The sequence below is a fragment of the Rhineura floridana genome, chromosome 9 (genome assembly GCF_030035675.1).
Source record: "Rhineura floridana isolate rRhiFlo1 chromosome 9, rRhiFlo1.hap2, whole genome shotgun sequence".
NCBI lineage: Eukaryota > Metazoa > Chordata > Lepidosauria > Squamata > Rhineuridae > Rhineura > Rhineura floridana.
The window spans coordinates 113,800,593-113,819,116 of NC_084488.1; the positions used below are offsets into that span (position 1 = coordinate 113,800,593).

The 18,524-nt window shown below is 42.2% G+C and overlaps 1 protein-coding gene across 3 annotated transcripts in view; it reads left to right on the forward strand.

Moving 5' to 3' along the window:
* The window catches only part of NAAA (N-acylethanolamine acid amidase), a 35,067-nt gene that overhangs the window by 4,249 nt on the left and 12,294 nt on the right, over window positions 1-18,524 (forward strand). For all 3 annotated transcript variants that reach the window (XM_061583396.1, XM_061583394.1, XM_061583395.1), the window contains exons 3-6: window positions 3,570-3,696; window positions 8,521-8,611; window positions 15,720-15,796; window positions 15,884-16,056. In XM_061583396.1, coding sequence (XP_061439380.1) covers window positions 3,570-3,696; window positions 8,521-8,611; window positions 15,720-15,796; window positions 15,884-16,056 — 468 coding nt within the window. The remainder of the gene's footprint in view (window positions 1-3,569; window positions 3,697-8,520; window positions 8,612-15,719; window positions 15,797-15,883; window positions 16,057-18,524) is intronic.

The following is an 18,524-nucleotide window of genomic DNA, read 5'->3' on the forward strand; positions in this document are numbered from 1 at the left end:
TTTGTATTGCATTTTTTATATTGATTCCTTTTTGGTGGGATTGTAAACCTCTTGAAGATTTCTGTTAAAATATGAGGCTGTATATGGAAATGGAAATGGACTGCCTTCAAGTCAATTCCAACTTATGGCGACCCTATGAATAGGGTTTTCACGGTAAGCGGTATTCGGAGGGGGTTTACCATTGCCTTCCTCTGAGGCTGAGAGGCAGTGACTGGCCCAAGGTCACCCAGTGAGCTTCATGGCTGTGTGGGGATTCAAACCCTGGTCTCCCAGGTCGTAGTCCAGCACCTTAACTACTACACCGCACTGGCTCTCTAGGCTATATATACATTAGCTTAAATAAGGTGACCTCCATGGCTAGGAGTGCCTTTTACCAGCTTCAGATGGTAAGATAACTGCGGCTGCTTCTGGACCACGATAGCCTGACCAGTGTTGCGTATGTGTTGGTAACCTTCAGGCTGAATTTCTATAATACACTCTGTGTGGAGCTGCCCTTGAGGTTGGTCTGGAAGCTGCAGCTGGTGCAAATGCTTGTTTGAAAGCTTTAAAAAATTTTTTTTTTAAGTTGTTTTGTTTTAATGTATTTTAAAGATTGTTTTTATTATGTTTTAAAGTGTTTTTAGTGCTTTTGTTTGACGCCCTGGGCTCCTGCTGGGAGGAGGGATATAAACAAACAAGCAAACAAATAAATAAATGAAATGTGGCAGTGAGATTGCTCACTGGGGCAGGTTATCACCAACATGTCACCCTGCTGCTGAAAGAATTGCACTGGCTGCCCATTAGCTACCAGGCTAAGTTCAGAGTTCTGGTTTTGATGTACAAAGCCCTATACAGCCTGGGACCAGGATACCTGAAAGATTATCTTACCCCTTATATATCAAGTCGATCCCTGTGCTCTGTAGGTGAGGGCCTCCCGCAGATACCATCTTATCAGGAGGTCCATTCCACACAACATAGGAAGCGGACCTCTCCTTAAACATTAGACAGGAACCATCTCTGTTATCTTTTTGGCATCTACTGAAAACCTTCCTCTTTCAACAAGCCTTTCAACAGAGACCGTATCCTAGTCTGTGTCTGTGTTGAATTGCTTTTTTAAATGTTTTTAAAGCTTTTTTTAAAAAGACGTTAAAGATTTTTTGTTTTAATATCTTTTAAAGTTTGTTTTTATGATGTTTTAGAGTGATTTTGGTGTTTTTGTTTGCCACTCTGGGCTCCTACTGGGAGGAAGGGCGGGATATAAATTTAATAAATCAATCAATAACAAAATAGATAATTCACTAAACTGCTTCTGCCTATCATGATAGGGAACAAAACGCTATGCAGGCTGTCCACTGAAGCCTCCACTCCCCCAACCCTGATTATCTGCATTCAAGACTGTGTAACTGGGACTCCAACTCTTTGGAAATATACATACTGCAGATATTTTTATCCTCCTGTTAGATCAGGATTATTATATGCAAAGCCCTTCCCTTGTGATCATTGCTGTGACTTTTGCTCAGAGTCAATAACTTTGAAGGTGACTCATTTGTCAGTGGAGGCAAACAGTGGAGTTTCATTTCCTTTCTTAGTGCTTCTGCACTAAGATTATACCAGCAGGACCTGCCACAAAATGTTGCAGCATATCCTCCCTTGCAAGAGCACTGATGTTCAGGGTTCCAGCCAGCCACACCGTCCTACATGATGCTATAAGATGTAAGTGGCCGAGGCAGCGCTTTATACACTCTTCCCTCCCACACACATTTCTGTTTGTCTTTTCCAACTAACACTCAACATTCCATGGCTACAGAGTTTTTATTAGCCTTCCTCTCACCCTAGATTTTGAATGAGATTTTTTTTTTGTACTTCTGCAAACTTTCAGGTTATAACAAGCATGTGGACATCTCCCTTGTTTTTCAGTATCCCTGTTTTGGCGCCATTTCTGTCAGCAGTCATCGTCAGAGTTTGCTATCTGTAGCCAAAGAACTGGCTAGCTAAGCCAAATCAGTATGTGAAACTGAGCCTTCCCCTTTTCTTAGTTTGCCCTTTTCCTTGTTAACCGTGCTTCCCTCAGGCTCTTCTTCCTCATTCAGCTGTCTACTCTGCACCCTTCTTTCAGCTACCCTACCCCAGCCTGCAGTCTTCTCCTTCTTGGTGATGGTAAGGCTTTCATCCCAGACAAAGTGTCAACTTTCCTTTCTCTCTCCAGAATTGCAGTGCAAACATTCTGGCAGCTTTCTGTCTCTGGGCATTGGAATTTTTACTAACATTTTCTGTTGTTACACCAACCCAGCCAGTTGTCACCATCTTCTGGCTTGGCTGCCTTAACTGCAAAATGATATCGATGGGTACAATATAGGTTGGTATCCGTAGCACAGCTTTTCTCTCGGCTTGTGTTTGTCCTCAGTTGCCCAGATACCACTTCGTTATGATGATTTCATTTGAACTCATGCTATTCTGATGGCTCAGAGCAGGTCTCAAAATAAGAAAACAACCCAAAATTATACCTTACTGTAAGTATAAAACATCTAAATTCAATATACATGGGAAAAGGTGATTTTAAGCTCCTGAAGTGTTTAAAAACAAGGATTGCCTTGCTGCATCAGACAAGCTCCCTCTTAGTTCAGCATATCCAGTGATGGGCAATGTCCATCCCCTGTTGTTTTGTCCCCAGAATCTTGTTGCATGGAGAAATGCTTCCTCTCTCATTGTAATAATTCAGTGTAGCCATCATGGCTAATGGCTATTGGCAGACCTGCCTTTCCTATGAGAATCTTGCAATGCAAAACCAACATTTATTTATTTATTTAATTAAAATATTTCTATCCCACTCTTCTACCCTATAATGGGGCATTGACACCTACCCACTCCAAAGTTAATGCAATTGCTCCTTTGTGATGAGATCGCTCCTGATTTTCCCTCCCTCACCTCTTACCTAGTGGATGCCGTTCCATCAGGCTACCTGATCTATTTCCATCCTGGCTGGTTATAAGAACTATAACCGGTACCTAGCTTGCTTTTTTCTTCCTCCTTTCCCACCCCTTTTTCCTTGTGTGTCATGTTTTTTCGAATGTAAGCCTGCAAGCAAGGACTGTCTTAACTACTGATCTTTCTAAGCCACTGACACTCTTTGGCTAAACAGCAGGGTGAAAATGCTGAGGCAAACTTATACAACAATACTAACAGAGTAATTCTATGAACATCTCAGAAGTAAGTCCCACTGTGTTCAACGAGCTTACTTCCAGGTAATGGCATATAGGATTGCAGCCTAAATACTTTGCATTTTCCCCATTTATCTGAATGGTTCCGATACATGTACTTGTGTAAAACAGAGTTCCCCATTTGTATCAATGGAGGGAGATCTCTGTGCATGCATCCTTTGGCCTCTGTATTAACCTGCTCCCTCCGTTGAAGTGAATGGGAAATTCTACACATCTCTGTCTTGGAATGAAATGCCATTGGTGCAATTTGTGTTCCAAGACAGGGAAAGCCATCTACTTGCTCAGCAACACTTGTTGTCTGGAGGAAATAATCAGGAAAGATGTGTCCTTTTCCACCCACCCACCCACAGTCTCTTTTTTCTTGTCTCATAGTTTCTGCACCAGTATTATTGCACAGGATGATGATGGAAATATATACCATGGCCGGAATATGGATTATCTTTTTGGAGATATTTTACAGAAGATTACCATTGATGTGGACTTCTTAAAGAATGGGCAGGTACAAAGCGCATGGCAGTGATTAAGAATTACTAAGGCCGCATCTGCACTGTGGATTTCAAGCGGTATCATACCACTTTCATCAGTCATGGCTTCCCACAAAGAATCCTAGGAAGTCTTGTTTGCTAAGGGTGCTGAGAGTTGTTAGGAGGCCGCTGTTCCCCTCATAGAGCTACAATTCCCAGACGGGTTTAACAATAAATCCGCCTTCCCAGGGAACTCTGGGAATTGTAGCTGTATGTGGGCAATGGGGTCTCCTAACAACTCTCAGCACCATTCACATACTACACTTCCCACAATTCTTTGGGGAAGCCATGACTGATGAAAGTGGTATGATACTGCTTGAAATGCACAGTGCAGATGGGGCCTGAAAGAAGTGTAGGAATTTTTATGCATTTTGCCAGCTCCATCTAGTGGACAGCTGGGTTTTTTTAGAAACTATTCAGGATTATGCGATGGTGTCCATCGTATTTTATAGGTTACTGGGGGGGGGGATTTAGGCACCTGACTGCCTAGAAAAGAGGTGGGGAACCTCCAGGTGTCATTGAATTCCATTTCCCATCAGCCCCAGCTAGCATGGCCAATGGTCAGGGATGATGGGAGTTGTAGTCCAGCAACATCTGGAACATAGGAAGTTGTTTTATGCAGAGTCAGACCATTGGGTCTTTCCTGCTCAGTGTTGTCTACACTGACTGGCAGCAGCTCTCTGGGATTTCAGGCAGGGAGTCTCTCCCAACCTTATCTGGGGATGCTGGGGATTGAACCTGGGACCTTCTGCACACAAAGCAGATGCTCTGCCACTGAACTATGGCCTTTTCTCAATGTAATGTGCCATGCAATCCTAGTGCAGTCATCATCAGCCTTCTCTGACCCAGGATCCAACTTCAGTCCACATGTGCATTTACCATATATTTGTGTGATAGTAGTGCTGCTTTTGTGACCACCTTACATCAGGCTGCAACAAATAGCACATCCCAACTGACCAGCTGATGACCAGGGCCTTCACTGAAGACCCGTATTCCTAAACTCATCTGAAATTGCTAGTATCTTAACAAAATATGCTGATTTAATATTCTCAGATTTTCTCACTGCATTTCAATAGAAACACAGTTAATTTTAAACTGCAGTGCTACATGCATTTTCCAGAGAGTACGTTCCACTAGACGTAGGAGGGTTTAATGCTGAATAGACAGGTATAGAATGCACTGCACAATTGTTAGAATTGGTCCCATTAAAGCTCTTGGAGGTCACTGATTCATAGGGTCGCCATAAGTCGTAGTCGACTTGGAGGCACATAACAACAACAACAACAACAACAAAAGGATATGGAGATGTTAAGGATTGAACCTGGGGTCTTCAAATGAGATAAACTCCATGAACATTGCTTTGAATTTCTCAGAGGAATAGCTGGATACGGGTCTGACCAGTTAATAATAAATTTGTTCCTCAATAACCATTCAATATATATCCCAGTTCCAAAGAAAGGGGATCCCAGGGAATGCAGTAATTATCAAACTATTGCTTTAAGATCCCATGCAAGTAAAGTAATGTGAGAAATGCCAGATGTCCAAGCTGGATTTAGAAAGGGAAGAGGCACCAGAGATCATATTGCAAACATACATTGGATAATGGAATGGACCAAGGAATTTCAGAAGAAAATCACCCTGTGCTTTATAGATTATAGCAAAGCCTTTGACTGTGTAGATCATGAAAAACTATGGAATGCGTTAAAAGAAATGGGGGTGCCACAGCATCTGATTGTCCTGATGCATAACCTATACTCTGGACAAGAGGCTACTGTAAGGACAGAATATGGAAAAATGGATTGGTTCCCCATCAAAAAGGGTGTGAGACAGGAGTGTATTTTATCACCCTATTTGTTTAATCTATATGCAGAACATATCATACGTAAAGCGGGATTGGGCCAAGATGAAGGAGGTGTAAAATTGGAGGGAGAAACATCAATTATTTAAGATATGCAGACGATACTATACTACTAGCAGAAACCAGTAACGATCTGAAACGAATGCTGATGAAAGTTAAAGAGGAAAGCACAAAAGCAGGACTACAGCTGAATGTCAAGAAAACTATAAAGTAGTGACAACAGAAGATTTATGTAACTTTAAAGTTGACAAGGAGGACATTGAACTTGTCAAGGATTATCAGTACCTCGACACAGGCCTTAACCAAAATGGAGACAATAGTCAAGAATTCAGAAGAAGGCTAGGAGGGCAAGCTATAAGAGAACTAGAAAAAGTCCTCAAATGCAAAGATGTATCACTGAACACTAAAGTCAGGATCATACAAACCATGGTATTCCTGATCTCTGTATGGATGTGGGAGTTGGACAGTGAAAAAAAGCAGATAAGAGAAAAATAAACTCATTTGAAATGTCGTGTTGGAGGAGATCTTTGTGCATACCATGGACTGCAAAAAAGACAAATAATTGCGTCATAGAACAAATTAAACTAGAACTATCATTAGAAGCTAAAATGATGGAACTGAGGTTATCTTTTGACACATTATGAGAAGACACAATTCACTAGAAAAGACCATAATGCTGGGAAAAACAGAAGGGAGTAGAAAAAGAGGAAGACTAATTTACTTTTATATTATGAGGCCTATCAGATTAGGCATATGATTTCATTTCTAGATCTTAAGACAGAAAGACATTGGGTCCAAATTTAAAGATATCTATTACGTCGTAATAATCCTAAAGGGCTACCATATATTAAAAAAGAAGTTTAAAAAGTATAAAATTAGAACATACAACAATGACACTGGTACTGGAGGTATGGAAACATAGAAAGGAGCTGTATTTACCAGGTCTTTCCCCCTTGGTTCCTCTCTGTAATCATCCAGATTTCTATAAGAAAGAAAGATTAATAGATGATAAAGAGTTAATTAAAATGATATTTTTAGATTAAAGGATTTTTATGTGAATAATAATCCCATACCTCGAGATACCTGGCACAGAAAGTTGAGGGATATGGGCATTTTTTGGTTGACATGGTACCAAATCAGTACTTTTCTAAGGAAAAATTACATTATAACTCAGGGAACAAAAGAACTAACTCAAGGAGAAAAATTAATATTGAATGCAGGCAATACTGACAAAAGGTCTAGTCTCCTTATACAAGTTTTTATTGGGAAAGGATATGGGCAGTAACCAAATACTTAAAGAAATATGGGGAACTGAATTGAGTTGTAAAATAGAAAATGAGAGCTGGACGGGCATGTGGTTAAAATTCCCATTTAAATCAGCGGCCTCATCTTTCAGGGAAATGGCTTTAAAAATTGTTCAAAAATGGTACATGACTCCTGCACATTTAGCACGAATCACCAACTCGGAGGACCCCTCCTGCTGGCGTGAATGTGGGGAACGTGGTTCGTTTATGCATATGTGGTGGGAATGTGAAAAAGTAGCAAAGTTTTGGTCTCTCATGCATACAGAAATTCAAAGAATAACTGGACAAAAAATAATCTTTACAGCAGAACTGGCTTTACTGAACCTTTTTACAGAGGGAAATCAGAATTTACATTATAAAAAATTGATTGGCTTCTTGTTGGTGGCTGTCAGAACGGTGATTGCACAGGTATGGAATACTCTGGAAGGTGTCACGTTGGACAGGTGGCGTCGAAGGGTGTGGGAAATTGCCCTATTAGAAAAATTGGCTATCAAATTAAGATTAGCAAAAGGAAAGAGGAAAAATAAAGAGGCTTTCGAAGAGGACTAGTGGCCCTTCATACTCTTCTCTGCAAAAGATGAAAGAATGGGTCAAGTACCAACTCCTTTTAAAAGACTATGGTTAAGTTAACGTTCTCCTTAGACTCTACAACTGTGTATTTCAATGGAAAATGGAAGATGTTGAATAAGTGGGAAGAGGGAAGATTTATTGGGGGGGATGGGGTAAAGTAGTATTGTTTAGATTGTTGATGAATATATATGTTTTCCAAAACTTCTAAATAAATAAATAAACACACACACACACAATTGTCCTTTGCAAAAGAAAACTAGGATGGCATGGAGAAGGAGGTTAGGCTACTTTGGAACTCATAAACTGTGTTGTGGAGCGTGACTGGGTGGAAAGGGACTGCTTGGAGGATGGGAGGTTAAGGTAAGAAGGAGGAATAGTCTGTGAGTGGCAGAATGCTGGGGAAAGAGTAGGTGGGATATGGCAGATGGAGCCGTTAGTGGGTGTGGGACCAGGGCTGCGTATACACCATACACCGAAAGCTCATTATGTGCTTTAAGTGTATGGGCACAACCTAGGGTGGAAGAGGGATGAGGTTCTGAAGTTAGGGATTGGCCTAGGAGATGAGATCTCCTGTTTTGAAGCTTCTGTGTAAAAAGAAGGGGGGGGAAGGGAAGCACACAACCAAACAAGTTCATCCTGTTAAGTAATACTGCCTTCTTTTAAAAAAAAATAACTTGCTATTTCCCTTTCCATATTCTCATGTATAAAATCTGATTTTAAAAAAAAGAAAAAGAGGAAGACCAAACAAGAGATGGATTGATTCCATAAAGGATGCCACAGACCTGAACTTACAAGATCTGAACAGGGTGGTTTATAAGAGATGCTATTGGAAGTCACCGATTCATAGGGTTGCCATAAGTTGTAATCGACTTGAAGGCATATAACAACAACAACAAATCCTGAGCCAAGCATATTAAGTAGTCATTACTCACTTTACATTTTAGTAAAGGCCTTGATTTTCATGAAGTTAAATTATTTAACAAATCTTTGGCCTGATTGTATTTTGGAATGCACTTTGCATTACCCATAATTGCTTTTAACTGCAGACTATTCTCGATAACTTTTAGGTAAAGTTCAGAGGTACTACGTTTTTCGGTTACGTAGGTTTATGGACAGGACAAAGACCGCACAAGTTTACAATTTCTGGAAATGAGCGAGGTAAGCAAAATTCATTCTTTCATTCTTCCTGAACAGGGTGGGGTGTAATCTACATCACAGATTCTATACTCGGAATGAGTTACAAAAATGTGTGCAGTTTGCATCATGTATCTTTACTGCAATTCTGTTGGATTTTTGCATGTTAGATCTACTTTGTTCCCATGGGTCCCTTCATTCTGGAGCACAGGTTGGCTAAGAGTGTATGATCAATAAAACAAAAAGGTACTCTCGGGGCTGTTTTCTCAAATATATAGAATTATACTAGAACACGATGTGGGTAATACAACTGCCTTGCGGTCATTCTGGGAAGGAGATCTGGGAATAACAAACGGCAGATTGGAATGGGGAAAAAAAACCCTTTCCAGGTGATCTTGGCTTAAAATAAGGCAATGGCATTGAAAGTGTCCACAGATGGTACGTGACTTCCAGGAGGCTGTCTTATATCAGGTGAGACTCCCCCGCCCTATTTTGGCAGGGACGTGCTGCCACTGGGAGATACTTACATGCGTGGTGGGAATGTACAAAACTGACAACCTTCTGATGGCTTATTGTCACTAAGATAGAGAACATCACCAAACAGAAAATGGAGAAAAGCCCAGAATTAGCATTATTAGAATTGTGTATTGGGCCTAATATGAGCCAGTGTGGTGTAGTGGTTAATGTGTTGGACTGCGACCTGGGAGACCCGGGTTTGAATCCCCACACAGCCACAAAGCTCACTGGGTGACCTTGGGCCAGTCACTGCCTCTCAGCCTCATAAAAACCCTATTCATAGGGTCGCCATAAGTCGGAATCGACTTGAAGGCAGTACATTTACATTTTTTTTATTGGGCCTAATAGGGACCTTACGTCGAAAGAATTGGTCTTTATGCTGTTAATTGCTGCTCATGAGGTCATCATAAAGGAATGGAAAGACCTAATGGAATCTCATTGAATAGGTGGTATAATTGAGTGTGGCACATTTTCCTTCTGGAAAAATAAACCCAGAAATTACAGGCATACCCTGCTTAACGTCGCTTCACTTAACATCACCTCGCTATAACGTACATGCTCCATACTCCACCATACCCCATTTTAACGTACGCGTTTCGCAATAACAGACACTGACGGAACTTGTGTTCCACGTGCGTTGCAAAGCATCGTCTTCTTAGCAATCTGAGCTATCTGAGCGGAGAGATTGAGCGATCTAGCGATCTGAGTGGCTGCTGCCTTGGAGACAGAACCTTTTACAGTACTGTAATCATTTAAAGATATTTTATTTTACATTTAAGTACTTTACAGTACTGTAAAGAGCGATTGGAGCCCTGCCTGCCCCGGCCTAGGTCGGTGGCGTCAGTGTGTGTGTGTGTGTGTGTGGGCACCTTGTGCTCTTTAGATCCCCCTGATTTCATTTTAGATCCCCCTGATTTGATATTACTGTCCCATTTTATACCTCTCCATTGTCCCATCTGCTTTACTGTAGTTGTGATAAAAAAATAAAAAATAAAAAAAATTCTTTGGATCACCCTGATTTCATTTTATACCTCTCCATTGTCCCATTTTATACCTCTCCATTGTCCCATCTTCCTTTCCTGCTTTTTCTCTCTGTCTCTGCCCATCATCAGTTCTGGCTTTTGCCACTGCTGGCTTGTGACTCCCAATAATGTGTGTGTGTGTGTGTGGGGTGTGTGTATTGGTATTGTTTTCCCTTGCCTTCAGTATTGTACAGTACAATACTGTACAGTATTACACTACAGTACATAATGGCAGATACAAAGAAAAGTCGTAAATCTATCACCTTACATATGAAGCTTAAAATGATTAAACTGTCTGATGAAGGTGTTTCTCAAGCTGAGATAGGCCGAAGGCTAGGCTTCACTCGAACGACAGTTAGCACAGTCATGAGGAGCAAAGAAAAAAATATTGCGGAAGTTAAGAGTGCTATGCCGGTGAACACAGCAAAAATTAGAAAAAGGGATAGCATTGTTGCAGATATGGAGAGACTCTTAATACTTTGGATAGAAAAACAGACTGCAGCCAGGTTCCTGTAAGCCAGGCAATGATTCAAAGTAAGGCCTTAAGCCTATTCAATGACCTGAAGGCTAAGAAAGGTGAGGCAGTGAAGGATGCCGAAGCTGTGGATGGTTTGACAGGTTCAAGAAGAGGTCTAACCTACATAACATCAGAGTGCAAGGAGAGGCAGCTGCTGCAGATACTGAGGCTGCAGAAAGCTATCCACCTGACCTTGCCAAAATTATTGAAGAGGGAGGCTACTCCAAACAACAAATTTTTAATGTGGATGAGACTGGGCTGTTCTGGAAAAAGATGCCTGCAAGAACCTTCATCACCAGAGAGGAGAAAACAATGCCAGGCTACAAGCCAGCTAAAGAAAGCATAACCCTTCTGTTAGGTGGCAATGCCTCTGGTACCTTGAAACCAAAGCCTATGCTAATTTATCGTTGGGAAAACCCTAGAGCTTTAAAGAACTACGTTAAAACTAGACTTCCAGTGCATTGGAGGTCTAATAGAAAAGCATGGGTGACTGCAGCCGTTTTCAAAGATTGGTTTGACACCTGCTTTGTACCAGAGGTGAAAGCTTATTGCAGGGACAACAATATCCCTTTTAAAATTTTGCTCCTTGTAGACAATGCTCCTGGCCACCCTTGAACTTTAGATGAACTGAATCCTAACATTCGAGTGGAATTCCTACCACCGAATACCACCTCACTCCTGCAGCCCATGGATCAATGTGTCATAGCCACCTTCAAGTTGAACTACTTGAAAAGAACCTTCAGCAAGTGTATTGCAGCAATAGAAAATGAAGAGAGGACAGGGCAAGAAGTCCTAAAGAAATTCTGGAAAAGCTACAACATCTTGGATTGCATCAAAACTATAAGAGATGCTTGGAATGACATCAAGGAAACAACCATGAAAGGGGCCTGGAAAAAATTATGCCCACAGTTATTTGATGATGTCAAAGCCTTTGAAGATCCTGTAGCTGATGTTACTGAAAATATTGTAGAGATGGCAAGGCAGTTAGAGCTGGACGTGGAGGCAGAAGATGTTGCTGAACTTATGGCGTCCCATACTGAACCCCTCAGCAATGGAGATCTTCTTGAACTTGAAGAGGAGAGAGAAGAAGAAAATGTGCCGGATGAGGATGAGACCATGGAACAGCCTGAAGGCCTAACTTCAAAAGTTCTCTTGGAAACTTCCTTCATCTTGATAGCGCCATGGCTCTTTTTGAAAAGCATGATAGGGACTTTGAAAGAAGTTCCAAAGTCAATGCATTTCGGGGGCTTATGCCTGTTACAAAGAAATCTACAGGGAAAAGAAAAGAGCTACAGTTCAAACTTCCATAGACACCTACTTTCTCAAAAGGCCAGCAGCAGCACCCAGTCAATCTCCCAGACCATCAACATCCACTGAAAGTCCATCTCTAGCATCGACATCAGCCCCAAGACCTACTCCTACTTCAGGTAGTCCATCCAAGTCGCCAGCAAGAAAGCGTCTAGCCCTTGACGACTCGACTTATGAAGTAGAAGATATGCCCTCTCTTTCATCCTTCCTGCAATACATGTACATTTTCATTCATCCATTTCGCATCTGCCAGCTGACATGAAAGGTAAGCTTACTTTATTTTATTTTATGTTTATTTTAGTTATAAACGTGTTATGTACATCAGTTATGCTCATCTATGACGATTGCAGTGCAGTACATGCATCAAGAAGTGGGGGGAAAGTAGTGCTTCACTTTAAGTACATTTTCACTTTACATACACGCTCCGGTCCCATTGCATATGTTAAAGCGGGGTATGCCTGTAGTTAGCCTGGGGTCAAAGAGTAAACGAGAATGCTTTTTTGCCACATGGCTCAATTTTATTGATTATACAAACTAACCAGAACATGGAAGATCTCCACCACAAGATCATACGAGACAGTGAAATTTGTAGTTTAGCGGATTTCCTTTGTCAGTTGATGTGTATTGGACGTTATGATAGAATGCAGTATACTGTGCTCCTTTCAGAATATTGTATTTTGTATAAGATTTTATTATTTCTTTCTCCCCCTCTTCATTACAAATTGTATGTCTTCTCTCCTTCTCCTTTATTCTTTCCGTCCCGCTTTCCTCCCCAGCCCCTTCTCTTTTTCCCTTTTCTGTTTATTGTTTACTTACACAGGGCTAACACGGCTGTTTGTATTTGGAAATAAAATGAATGAGAATTTATTGTTGTTGCTATTATGTGCCTTCAAGTCGATCACGACTTATGGCGACCCTATGAATCGGCGACCTCCAATAGCATCTTTCGTGAACCACCCTGTTCAGATCTTGTACGTTCAGGTCTGTGGCTTCCTTTATGGAATCAATCCATCTCTTGTTTGACCTTCCTCTTTTTCTACTCCCTTCTATTTTTCCCAGCATTATTGTCTTTTCTGGTGAATCATGTCTTCTTGTTATGTGTCCAAAGTATGATAACCTCAGTTTCATCATTTTAGCTTCTAATGGTAGTTCTGGTTTAATTTCTTCACCCTATTATTTGTCTTTTTTGCAGTCCATGGTATGCACAAAGCTCTCCTCCAACATCACATTTCAAATGAGTTGATTTTTCTCTTACCCACTTTTTTCACTGTCCAACTTTCACATCCATACATAGAGATAGGAAATACCATGGTCTGAATGATCCTGACTTTAGTGTTCAGTGATACATCTTTGCATTTGAGGACCTTTTCTAGTTCTTTCACAGCTGCCCTCCCCAGTCCTAGCCTTCTTCTGATTTCTTGACTATTGTCCCCATTTTGGTTAAGGTCTGTGTCGAGGTATTGATAATCCTTGACAAGTTCAATGTCCTCATTGTCAACTTTAAAGTTGCATAAACCTTCTGTTGACAGTACTTTCGTCATTTTGACATTCAACTGTAGTCCTACTTTTGTGCTTTCCTCTAACTTTCATCAGCATTCGTTTTAAATCATTACTGGTTTCTGCTAGTAGTATGGTATTGTCTGCATATCTTAAATTATTAATATTTTTCCCTCCAATTTTCACATCTCCTTCATCTTGGTCCAATCCTGTTTTCCATATGATATGTTCTGCATATAGATTAAATAAATAGGGTGATAAAATACACCCCTGTCTCACACCCTTTCCGATGCGGAACCAATCGGTTTCTCCATATTCTGTCCTTACAGTAGCCTCTTGTCCAGAGTATAGGTTGTGCATCAGGACAATCAGATGCTGTGGCACCCCCATTTCTTTTAAAGTATTCCATGGTTTTTCATGATCTACACAATCAAAGGCTTTGCTGTAATCTAAAAAGCACAAGGTGATTTTCTTCTGAAATTCCTTGCTCCATTTTATTATCCAACGTACGTTTGCAATATGATCTCTGGTGCCTCTTCCCTTTCTAAATCCAGCTTGGACATCTGGCATTTCTCGCTCCATTTATAGTAAGAGTCTCTGTTGTAGAATCTTGAGCATTACTTTACGTGCATGAAATAATAAGGCAATAGTTCAATAATTACTGCATTCCCTGGGATCCCCTTTCTTTGGAATTGGGATGTATATTGAACGCTTCCAGTCTGTGGGCCATTGTTTAGTTTTCCATATTTCTTGACAGATTTTTGTCAAAATGTGGACAGATTCAGTCTCAGTAGATTGTAGCAACTCTGTTGGTATGCCATCTATTCCTGGTGATTTGTTTCTTCCAAGTATTTTAAGAGCAGCTTTCACCTCACATTCTAAAATATCTGGTTCTTCATCATACGGTTGCTCCATGAATGAATCTGTCATCCTGACATCTCTTTTATAGAGTTCTTCAGTGTATTGCTTCCATCTTCCTTTTATGTCATCTTTGTCAGTCAGTGTGTTCCCCTTTTGATTATTCAACATCCCTACTCTTGGTTTAAATTTCCTTTTCATTTCTCTAATCTTTTGGAATAGGGCTCTTGTTCTTCCCTTTTTGTTGTCCTCTTCTATTTCTATACAATAACTATTGTAAATAGTTCCCTTTGTCTCTACATATTAGTCACTGTATTATTTCATTTATGGTTCTGACCGTGTTTCTGTCTCCTTTTCCTTTTGCTTTCCTTCTCTTAAAATGGTTAAAGAGAATTTCTTCAGTCATCCATTGAGTATGAGTATGAGTATATATTTATATATATACATTGAGGATGATATATATATCTTGTAAAGAAACCGTACAAAAGAGAAAACGTAGTTAAAACCACAAAATTCCAATAAAATTCAGTAATACAGGAGTGATAAATATCAGCAGGGCTGCACTTGGAAAACACTATGCTTCATGATCCAAATGTCTAGACAAAAATGTCTTCAGCTTTCATTTAAACATTTTAACTGTGGGGGCAGGCCCAATATCACCTGAAGCACCACTTGGTGGTGCCACCACCAAGAATGCCCTGATAGGTTCTCTGGTGGTAACTCACCCCCACTAGCAATTTCAAGGCTTGCAGAAAGTAAAATGGACAGCATGTTCTGTTTCAGTCTGAGCACTATGGAATAATTGTACTGTATATGTGTAATCTATATAGTATGATGCAATGCAAAGTTTTTATCTGCCTCTTCCAGCTTTGGTGGGAGGGGCAGCAGCGCTTTCCTAATGTCCTGTTACCTACATCATTGTGGCGTTCTGGGAGGGGCAAGGCCAGCAAAACATGCACCAGATTACCTCCCCCAATGTGTTTGCATTGAGCAGCCTTGGCACTGCCTCACCCCTCTCCCTTCCAGTATACTACAGTGACGTAGGTGTGAATTGGTCATTATCAGTGTGAGTAGTTTTGCTGGAGAAGAATATTTTAGACCCATTTATCCCCTGATGAAGGCCAAACCACAGAGTGGCCGAAACGCGTTGGGTTTTTGTCACAATAAATATATTTTTTCAAGCATTTCGGGTTCCCCCCCCCTTTTTTTTGTTCTTTTTGCAGGTGTGAGGAGGCCAGGTGAGTGCTGCCACCCTGCCAACGGTCTGTTCTGTGATTTTATTTCACTTTCTTACTAATACACTGTTGTTCATGGTGGCCTTTTAGGATGGGAGTGATTAAACAACTGAGGGAGATTGCCTGCGTTTGTGATTGCTGATTCTCATCGAGTGTTTCCGCCTCCTTCACTTTTATAGCTAAGGGTTTTTGGTGGGAGAATGTCATCGCTGCTTTCCTGAATCGAAATTCTCTGGTCAGCTGGCTGGTCAGGACTGTAAGTAGGCATAATTTTGTCTTCCTTTTTGGACTCATTGCTGAAAATCCAAATTGAGGAAGTTGTTCTGTTTCTGCTTTGCTGCAGGTTTTGAACGAAGCGGAAAGCTTTGAGGCTGCTGCTCTTATGCTGTCCAAGACGCCAATTATAGCTGACGTGTACTACATCATTGGGGGCACAACGCCCAGGGAGGGGGCCGTCATTACAAGAAAGAGAAGCGGGCCGGTAGATATTTGGCCCTTGGATCCTCTGAGTGGAGGGTGAGCGAGCAGCCTTGTAGCCTTGAGAGAATACTAAAGAGTTAAGCCCCAGCTGATAGCCATCAGCCTCAAGTAACACATCATTGGCTGGCAGCAGTAGCTGGGAGGAACCAGCCACACATATAAAGTCAGAGCACCCTAGCGAGGGAGCCTGCTCCACGAGCTAGAGGGAGCCCCAGCTGACGAAGCGTCAAGGCCCCAGCTGACAAAGCGTCAAGGCGAGTTAAGCAGCAGAGCGAGTTCGGCAGCAGGGCGAGGAGGCCAGGGCCCCCCACTCTGCCCGTCTGTTCCCTGACCTCAACTAAACCGCAGTCTCCAACCCATTAACGTAATAAACCTTAAACAAAACTATGCAGGTAAGAAGCCAGCAGGGGTGTGGGGGCTTTCCAGTGTTTTGCACCGCTTGCAGCATGTATGACTATCTGCCTGTTGGACAGAAGTCGTGGGTGTGCTCTCGGTGCAATGAGCTCCTGGCTCTCCGGGAACGACTTCATTTCCTGGAGGCCAAGGTGGCGGACCTGGAAAAGCTGAGAGAGGCAGAGAGGTGTGTGGAGGAGGCCTTCAGGGACGTTATAGCTGTGTCCCACTCCAACGATGATAGCTCTCCTGCTATCATGGACAACAATGGTCTCGGGGAAGGAGAGCATCCAGCTGAGGAAGAGGGAAACGATCCCTTAGAAGGGACCCATTCCTTGGGGGATGAGCAGCCATCCTCTCGTGCCGAGGATATATCTCCAGGGGGTGGAGGGATCCTTGTAGTGGGTGATTCGATCATTAGGAACATAGACAGTGGGGTGTGTGATGGGCGTGTAGACCGCAAGGTGTTTTGCCTGCCTGGTGCGAAGGTTGTGGATATCGCCCGTCGTTTAGATAGTTTGGTAGACAGTGCTGGGAAGGAGTCAGTGGTCGTGGTGCACGTTGGCACCAACGACATGGGGAAATGCAGCCGTGAGGTCCTGGAAGCAAAATTTAGGTTGCTAGGTAGGATGCTGAAAGCCAGGACCTCCAAGGTGGCTTTCTCTGAAATGCTACCGGTTCCACGCGCAGGACCAGCCAGACAGGCCCAGCTTCGCAGTCTCAATGCGTGGATGAGACGATGGTGTCGGGTGGAAGGGTTCGGATTTGTTAGGCACTGGGGAACATTTTGGGACAAGCCGGGCCTGTACAAAAGGGACGGGCTCCACTTGAACCAGAATGGAACCAGACTGCTGGCACTTAATATTAAAAAGGTAGCAGAGCAGCTTTTAAACTGACTGAGGGGGGAACCCGACAGGAGCTGAGAAAGGTCCGGTTCGGAATAAACCTCCCCCCTGGGATAAAAACCAAAGAAATGATGAAATGTTAAAAGGGGTAGGCCTAGAAGTAGGCATTGTGAGAGCAGGGGCACAGGATATCAATTCAGAAGAGCAAAATTACCACAGGCCTAACCACAAGTGCCAAAGACACTTGAAGAGAGACACTGCTTACAAGTGCCTGTACGCTAATGCTAGGAGCCTCCGAACCAAGATGGGAGAACTGGAGTGCTTGGTCTTAGAGAAGAGCATTGATATAGTGAGCATAACCGAGACCTGGTGGAATGGAGAAAATCAGTGGGATACGGTTATCCCTGGATATAAACTATATCGGAAGGACAGGGAAGGACGTATTGGTGGCGGAGTCGCTCTATACGTGAAAGAAGGCATTGAATCCAGCAAGCTGGAAACCCCAAAAGAGGCAGACTCCTCCACAGAATCGTTGTGGGTGGTGATACCGTGCCCCAGGAGGGACTTAATACTGGGAACGATCTATCGTCCCCCTGATCAAAATGCTCAGGGAGACCTGGAGATGAGATATGAAATTGAGGAAGCATCCAAACTAGGAAATGTGGTAGTAATGGGTGACTTCAACTACCCGGACATAGACTGGCTGCATATGTGTTCCAGTCATGACAAAGAAGCAAAGTTTCTAGATATTCTAAATGACTATTCCCTAGATCAGTTGGTCATGGAACTGACCAGAGGGACGGCAACCCTGGACTTAATCCTCAGTGGGGACCGGGACCTGGTGCGAGATGTAAGTGTTGTTGAACCGATTGGGAGCAGTGACCACAGTGCTATTAAATTAAACATACATGTAACTGGCCAATTGCCAATAAAATCCAACACGGTCACATTTGACTTCAAAAGAGGAAACTTCACAAAAATGAGGGGATTGGTAAAAAGAAAGCTGAAAAACAAAGTCCAGAGGGTCACATCACTCGAAAATGCTTGGAAGTTGTTTAAAAACACTATATTAGAAGCTCAACTGGAGTGCATACCGCAGATCAGAAAAGGTACCGCCAGGGCCAAGAAGATGCCAGCATGGTTAATGAGCAAAGTCAAGGAAGCTCTTAGAGGCAAGAAGTCTTCCTTCAGAAAATAGAAGTCTTGTCCAAATGAAGAAAATAAAAAAGAACACAAACTCTGGCAAAAGAAATGCAAGAAGACAAT